Source organism: Halyomorpha halys, unplaced genomic scaffold (assembly GCF_000696795.3).
Source record: "Halyomorpha halys isolate HHAL.00 unplaced genomic scaffold, Hhal_1.1 Scaffold267.1, whole genome shotgun sequence".
NCBI lineage: Eukaryota > Metazoa > Arthropoda > Insecta > Hemiptera > Pentatomidae > Halyomorpha > Halyomorpha halys.
The window spans coordinates 958,766-967,877 of record NW_027111312.1 but is presented as its reverse complement, the minus strand read 5'-3'; the positions used below and the strand labels follow the sequence as shown (position 1 = coordinate 967,877).

Below are 9,112 nucleotides of genomic sequence, written 5' to 3'. Positions count from 1 at the left end.
TATAATTTTTATAAATAAAATATTTGACTAGAGATTGTCATTAATTCTCAATGCTTCGATTTTATATTGTAAATACATACACATTCTAATACACTTATATTGTATTGTAAAGAAATAATAAAACCGTTTCTTAGCGGCTACCTGCTGTCAAGCAATTACGGATTACTATCCATTCCAGATAAACTATCCAGAAAGTCAACAACATCACTAAACAATAGCTTATATAAATCTTTCCCATAAATAAATTCAACATGGCCATAAGTAGGATCAGGTACTTCCATTGCATGCCTTAAGTTTCCAATGTTTGAAAGGGCATATTTTGTAGCCTGTAAGAATAAAAAGTTTAATGTTTTATTTTTATGAAACTCTAATACAATTTAAAGGAGAATAAAGTTTCAGATAAAAGAAATTTAAAACATTTTCTATACCTAATCCAGTAGACATTTATTTACCATTTTATTTCATATCATTAATTATTTAATTATTCCAGTTCTAAACGTTATTTATAAAATATAAATATATTTTGATTTGAAAAAAAAAAGTTACAAATCAATTTCTCAGTAGTTCAATGAAATACCAACTAATTGACCTCAAGAACTAAGCTAATAACTTCTTTTAAGCAGTCTAAAGGAATAATACAGATAGTTTAGGTAGATGTATCCGAAATAAGGGATAGTAGTTTGGACATTTATTCTAATCTTTTTTATGTTACTAATAAAATGTTTTCATTAGTATTTTAGACTCCTGATACAAACTGATGATATACTAACAGTTTAAAACAAAACTGATTTTCACACATTGGGACTATTAAAGAACGGAGATTCTGAAATATGGATGGGCAAGACAAATCTTTCAAGATTATTTGATTTTTTTTATTATCTTACTTTATTTTATAACACTATTTATAAAATTACTTGTTCATGACATCAAAAAAATATGTTTGATTTGTTTCTTTGCTAATAATGTAAATTGGTTTGTAACTTTTAGTAATCAACTATTTTTTTTATCGTTAGTTTAATACAAGTAACTAAACAATAAATTAGTAACTTACTTCATATGGTATAAGCTTGTCTATTTTTGAGTAATAAATGGCTGTAGGTGACATGATTTTTGAAAGACTGTAACTAGGAGGTTCATATGATCCATATTTCTCAAAATTTTCATTGGAACCCCAATTATACTTTTGAGTGCCACCTGAAATGAAAGTAATTCAAATTTTTAAATATTTTTGTTAAACATATATTTTAATGGAGTAGATATTACAATGGGATAGATAAATAGATAAGTGTGAGAAACATAGTTCAATTAGGTTTTTATTTGTCCAAAATTGTTGTTTTGTGATTTAATGGTTTCCTTAATGCTTAAAAACAAAAATAGAAGTGTATATAAAATATCTGATAACCCCTAAAGGCATTTTCTATCACTAACTCAACTCACATATAAGTTTCCAACCACCTTACTTAAATTGGAGAGTCTGTGGGGATACAAAAGATCTTAAAAATATAAATTTTTTTCCCACTGGAACAACTAATTAATTCTAAGTGTCTTGGTGGCCACATAAGTATAAATGGTTGCAATGATTATAACATAAATGAACATGGCTGGAATAACAGAAAGATAAGATAGAGAGTATTATTTTATCTTTTACCCATTTACTTCTAGATAATTTCGACAAGCACTCAAGATAAAAGTTTATTTGGTACCAGCTCACACATTACGATGGTCAAACTCAAATTTTGCATATATAAAAACTGAAATACCTTTTTTTGTTAGTTGAATTAAATGTTGAACAGATCTAATTGATGATCCTGAAGGAGACTCCCAGATTGTGTATCCACCCCAATTCTAGAATTCAACATAAACAAATAGGAATCAATTAGGTATTAGTACATATGAAATGTTACTACTTTGATTGTAACAGAACTGGATAAAAAAATTTAATGAAATAAAAAATAAATTTGCTAGAAAGACAATTCCTTTTTTGGATGATTTATGTTTTTAGGAATCCATTGAAATTTTGTTTATGAAGTGAACCTCATTAACATATCATTTAACATTTTAACATACATTTAAATATTCAAAGAATATTAAAATTTACTTTCGGTAGATAAATAATAAATGAAGAAAGATAAAGAAACAACATAGAACCTATGGGTATTTAAAGAATAAAACAAACAGTCTTGGCTTTTCTAAATTGTTAGCAAACTCTTACGGCCCATATCTGATGACAAACAGCCTGATTCTAATTGCTTTTTCATGTAGGATATTACAGTTTTTTATTGAGATAAATAAAACCATTTGATAGAGCACAAAGAATCCATTAATATTGTTTTATTATCTATATCCTATCAAAAAGTGGGAATTGTTTGTTTTGATCCTGTATTGTTCACATGTAAATAGAAGTAAAACAAATTTTAAAATAAGAAAACAAAAATAATAGGGAATTTTTAATTTTTCCAAAGAATAATTCTGATTCAAATATATCAAACAAAAATGTTCTACTATTTTCTTTAAAATATAGTATTTAAAAAAGGATATCTTATGCAATCCATTTAATTTTATTGATACAAACCAAAAAATTTATAAAGTACTGTAGGTAATCCAATACTTACAGGTTCCATATTGTGTCTATCGAAACCAGCCATTAAGTCAAGTCCCCAGAAACAGAATAGACCAGAAATTGACCCATCACAAAAGTCTTTCATCCACTCATCAGTGGAAGGATTTCCATTAGAGACAGTTAATACACCGAAGACCTTTAAAATATCCTATTGATTCCAAAAACATATTAATTAATGATTAAGATTAATTGGTTACATAAATACAACCAAAGTGGAGAGATAAATATGATGGAGGCTCAGCCTTGAATTAAATTTGCTATAAATAAAAAAAATCCTATTTTATATACTGTACTTTCTTTCTTAAAATATTTAATTATAAAATTTTGTGTCTCTCAGTCAGGTTGTTAAAATAAACAAATAAAATTAACAAGTTTAAATAAACAGTATCAATGGAGATAAAACAGGAATAAAATGAATAGGCTGAATCAATTGATATTAATTAAAATTAATATCTGGAGGATCAATTTAAAAAAATATTCAATGCATGAATTTTATGTATTGTTTGATTTTTAAAAGGTATTAATTTTGGGTATAAAAAAAGCATAATGAAAAGCAATATTTGTGTAAAAGATTAATTCCTAGAAACATGGACCTAGCTGCACATGTTAAAGGCATTGTATTTATACGGCCTTACAATGTACAACCTTTAACATGGGCAATATATATATGTAATTCCCTTAACATATGTGTTTACCAGTTCCTAATGATTTATCTTTTGGAAACAACAATAAAAAATCTTTTATACTTATTGGTGATAATAATACTTGTACTACTTACAAAGGTTTGATGAGACCAAGCAGAGGTTCATTGAATAACAAGCAAGAAAAAATTACAATTGATGAAAACATAAAAATAAATAAATCTGTAAAACCCATGAAGGGTCAGGGATTCAGTACTTTGGAAGCTAATACGGTTAGTAGACAAGGAGGTGATTTGGTCAGAATCACACTAGACCACCAGATTTTTCCCTAATTAAGGGTACCCACTTATTTAGGCTAGGTGGACCCAGAGGGCTCCTGAACCCACAGGGTTGACTCATAGCTACGGTAACAGAATAAATAATTATTTGCACCGCCAGAATCAAACCCATGTCCTTGGATTTAGTAGCTTAGTTCCTAACTACTGAGCTATCCCGTTCCCATAATGAAAACATCACAGATATTAAAAAGTAACTAATTGTAAAATAATTAACTTCCAGTTCAAATGACTTTTTTTTTTTTATCTTATGTTATTTGTTCCAATTTTTAAGGCATGAATCGTAATGTAGGGCACTAATGAAATATACAATATAATTATCATTATTCATTAGAAATAGTTTACTTACCAGTGCAACATCTAAAAAACTTAAATATATCTTCGTTCCAAAAGAGAACATGTCCCATTGAGGAATCCACATCGCTGGTCCAAAATGGACTGAGCCTGCAAAGAGTTCTTGATACTCAGGCCTTTCTGAACATAATACCATATATATTGTAGAGCCCAAGGAAGCACCAGCATAGTACAATTTAGTGTAGGTACTTTTCAACATAATCTGGTCAATCATTGCTGGTAAGTCATAATAACCAATTTCGTCATGGCTAGAACAGTTAATATTAATAAACCTTTAAAAAATTATGAAGAAAATTGAGACTATGTATTTAAATGTGTGCAATTAATAAAAAGGTGGAAAAAAAATCAATGACTATTGAATAAAAAGGCTATTTATTTATAATCTTAAAATTCTTTCTTGAGACTGGCAATTTTTTACTAAATAATTCAAAACACTATCCAAATTATAGTCTCAAAACTTTTATTTCTTTTACACGTCCAACGTTTCGGCCAATTCGACCATCTTCAGGGACAATCTATCCATTCACTATTAAACATATAATTTAACTATTCCAAAAACTTCATACAGGCTATTCTGACCAGGTCAAAACATTTATATCTAATAAGTCAAATATCCATTAAAAACCACAGTCAAAATTATTTCTCTTTAAACACTATTAATACACTTTTATTACAACTTTACAGTCGGGACCTTTACCCCTAAGATAGAATTGAAAACTTTTGCAACATAAGGGAAGGTTGGTGACTATTCAGAGAATGGTTCTGCTCTGAATAATAAAAGCCAATAAGACTGTTGTCCTGTGGCAGTGCAGATCTAATCAGGAGAAATACTTCTCAACCTCCTCCTAAGAAAAAATAAAACAAAATATTATTTCAGGAAAGAAGGCTTTCAAGATCTTTCAAGGAATCTTCAACAGTGAATTGCAGATATGGAAATGAAAGAAAATAATAAAAGGAGAATACTATAACATAACTGACACGATAATTGAGGAGTTGAATTGATGGTGATTAACTATTCTGAAAGAAGCTACTTTCATGAAATACTTCTATACCGTCCATTTAAAATTGTTAGCCAAATCAAAGCCAGGGATTCCTGGATTTCAGGATTACTCACAGAGCATAGGAATTTCTGTGACAAACTGCATGACTTTGGGAATGAATGCTGTATTTTCTTATTGTGGGAATCTGAAAACTTTTAAGCACATTGTCACAGCCTGAACTGCATTTAAGACAATAGACGCTTAGACACTGAGAGAAACTAGACTCTACATTACCACAAAGAATTTTTTTTTCAAAGTTAGTAAGAACAACTACCTATACTATGAAGTGTTCGCATATGAATAGAAGGAGGTTTTGAAGCAAACTCATTTTAACTTCCTTCGAAGGAAGTTAAAATAAAAAAGTGAGAGTGGTCTTTGTAGACTAATGAGTAAATGGAATTATTTTGCAAATGATGAATTATTTATTAGCTGAGGTGGCCTTTGGTGATATTACCAAGAGGTAAGGTAGAATGAAAATAAAAAAAATAAAAATAACTAATTATTGCTACTCAGTTAGAATGATAAACACTAAAAACAGTAAATCAATTTTTATAGAACCATTTCTAATGATCATTATTTGCATTATCTACAAATCAAATAAACTCAATAAAGTTACCTAAAATCCCAAAACTCGGGTTGCGTATTATCATACTTAGTATTCGATGTTTTATCATTACCCCTCATGGAACCGAGCCATACATCATATCCCATATCAGACAAAATGAATCCTAAAACATATATGTTATGTTATTAACCATATTTTATCAATTCAAACTTATATAATACATTACTAAGGAATGTACCATTTTTATAATTACTTAAAATTTACTTATTTTTCAAACTTTTTGTAAGGATATTTCATTACAACATTTTTTTAAGAACTTTACTATCACGATTAATAGAAATCAAACTATTTATTTAGTTTTAGTTATAATACAAAATTAAGAAACATACCTAAATCGTGGCCTGAACCCCGGAGAACCCAAAGTTCCGGTCCCAGTCCGAGACCCATCATTAGCAAAACTGGAGGTCCTGGTTTATTGGCAATTCTGTAGAGGGGAAGAATGTAACCATCCTCTGTATGCACTGTATAAGTTTCTGCTTTATAACCATGATAAGTGATAAGCTGACTCTAAAAAATAATAATCGTTAAAGTATCATTCAACTTGGTGTATCATATATTTTTTGAAAAAAGAATTATTTATGTATACATATCACTTCTACTAAACTAACAAGTGTATATAATATAAAAAAATTATGTTATATTATATGATGAGAAAAAATTCATTATTTAAAATTTTTGTCTTGCTTTTTTCAACAGATTTTTTTTGTGTAGTTTACTTACATATTTTTATCCTAGATAATGTATAAATTGATTTATTTTTGTAATAAAATTTCTTGCTAGATATGGTTTCTGTTTTATTTTAATTTTGTTATTGACAAGGGCATCATATCTAAGTAATACATGTTCCTAATGGTTTATCTTTTGGAAACAACAGTTAAAGAACTTTTATACTCATAGGTGATGATACTTCTACTACTTACAAACTTTGATGAGACCTTACAGTGGTTTATTGAATAACAAGCAAGAAAAAATTACAATTGATGAAAACATAAAAAGAAATAAATCTGTAAAACGCATGAAGGGTCAAGGGTTCAGTACATTGTAAGGAAGTACTGTTAACCATTGGTCCAGGGTTGTGCAAGGAGGTAATTTGGTCAGAATCATTCTTGACTGCCAGATTTTTGTCCAATCAAAGGAACCTACTTCATGAGGCTGGGTGGACCGTATAATTTATAATTTAAATACTATAAAAAGATTAATAAAGCACGATCAAATAATAAATGAATGAAACACTATTCAATAAATGATAAAATGAAAATAAATAAATAAACTTATTTCAATTTTCATTTCTAAAATATTACTTAATGGTAAAAAACATTGAAATGCACATGGTTTTGCTAAATTAATTTTGATTTAAAGAATGTATTTATTATCAGATATTTTAATTAAATTATTATTTTTATTACAATATTTTTTTTAATTGAATATTAATTTTTTATTTTGATACTGAAATATTTTTTTATTTAATAATATTTTCATTAAAATAATTATTTTTATTTGAATATAATTGAAAAATAAGGAATAATTTTATTTACTAAATAACATAATAACAAATAAATGGGTTATTTAGTATCCAAGAAGACCATATTGAATTTCATTTTATTTTTTTCTGAATAAACTTTACCCAACACTGCACATAACAAAATGGAACAATTCATTATAGAGCATGGAAAAATATTTGTTAGTATCTTATGCCCCGAAATTTGGGTCTTTCTCTCCTATTGAAATATTTATTTAGACATGTTTGTATAAACAATAAAGGTAACAAAAGAAATATCTGAAAATGTCATCAAAATTAGATTAATGGTTTGATAGATTATGACAGACAGGTAACCAAGTTTGTACCTTCATGTCTAAAACGAAAAAAGTTGTTTCCAAAATCTTTAATTATACAGTTTCCTTACATTTGTTAATGAGGAAGCAAAAATAATAATAGTGAGCTAAATGGTATACCTTGAAAAGTTAGATGAGACAGACAACCTGTGCATCAAGAACTAATTTAATAAAAAAAAAAATATATATATAAAGCTGAAGGATTACTAAAAACCTTTGATAATATAAGAGATGTATGTCACGATTATTGACAGATAGATACCAAATAAAAGAAATACAGAATTAACGACTAAAATAAATGATTACAGCGCAAACTTAAGATTACATAACATCATTTCATTTATTTAACTTAATTTATTAGATAAAGTGACTACCAAATGAGTCCAATATAGTTTAATGTCGTAATTCGTGAAGTGTTTTATTTTTAAATTTTTTATGTAAGTTTTATTTCTTAAATTTTTAATTAAGTTTTATTTATAATTAATAAACGAGAACACTTTCTACATTAATTAATATACGAGGAACGTTTAAAATCAATGATATAAGTATTATTTCAACGGTATTTACACCTTTGAGTATTGTCAAGATTTATAACCACGAATATATAAATAAATGAAAATCAATATTTTGTGTTAAATAGAAGGAATAGTAAGCTTTTAAGAATATTATTTATTGTTACATATACTCACAGCATCCATGAAATAAGTAGGAGGGGGAGGAAGTGGTAGAACTTTGGAAGGATCGAACCTCCCAGCGTTTGAAGATACTATCGTACCAAGAAACGCAATGACTAAGATCATTATGTTTCCCATTTCGACAATAGTTGATCATCAAAGTACGAGGAACAAATAAATTCTAAGGCGAATCATGAATCGTCTTCGGTAGTTCAAATATTATTCTTGATAAGTATTATCTTTAAGGGCACTCAGGAAGTTCTTAGTTCAACACATTTTAATAAGATGAAACAGGAATTTTTTGTTTTTTCTTTTCTGAACTTCTGATGTTTACCGACGTTTCAAGTCAAGTGGCGATTGATATCCCCGGTGCAATTCATTTGGAGTTTAATCCATTGTTTGGGCTATTTGTTATGTTCTTGAAATTCTAAGTACAAATGTTTTTTTCTATGCACAAGTCTTTTGCAGTGTTTTTTCCCCTATGTTGCAACACACGCTGAGCCATGCAAGCACACATAATACATTTTTTGTACAAACATGCCTGAGTATGTTTCTTGTAATTTTGCGTAAGTATTATATCTGTAGAAGCAGTAATTACCATATATACATTCATGCATGCTTGTGTAAAAAGATTATAGCCATACATGAGGGCGTTTAGTGGTTTTAAGACATAAAATTAATTCATCTTTCTGAATCAGAAACGAAGTTGAAAAGCCTTTAAAAATATATAGATATAGGTCTCCTACAAAATGGTGGTTAAGGAAGAACAATGTTTCCTAAAGTGTGGTACGATCACTGTTTTTTTTTACGTGGTGATGGTGTTTTAGTTTCAGATTTTATAAATTAAAAAAAAATAACTTCAAAATATGTAAGTAAGTATTTATATCAAGATGTAAAACCATGTTATATGGTTTTCTCAGTTTTCAAAATATGGTCGACGGGATAATATTTAATTTTAAATATTGCGGATACAGTATAATCCCTGCCCCG

At 28.1% G+C, this 9,112-nt stretch overlaps 1 protein-coding gene across 1 annotated transcript; it reads right to left on the bottom strand.

Moving 5' to 3' along the window:
- On the bottom strand, positions 1-8,314 carry LOC106680544 (lipase member N; the record flags this gene model as incomplete). The annotated part of the gene is given in 8 exon segments (XM_014420318.3): positions 1-326; positions 1,052-1,194; positions 1,761-1,845; positions 2,613-2,768; positions 3,946-4,198; positions 5,607-5,718; positions 5,945-6,122; positions 8,138-8,314. Coding segments are annotated over 8 exon segments (1,221 nt in total). The 5' UTR covers positions 8,261-8,314.
- Between the last annotated feature and the right edge of the window lie 798 nt (positions 8,315-9,112).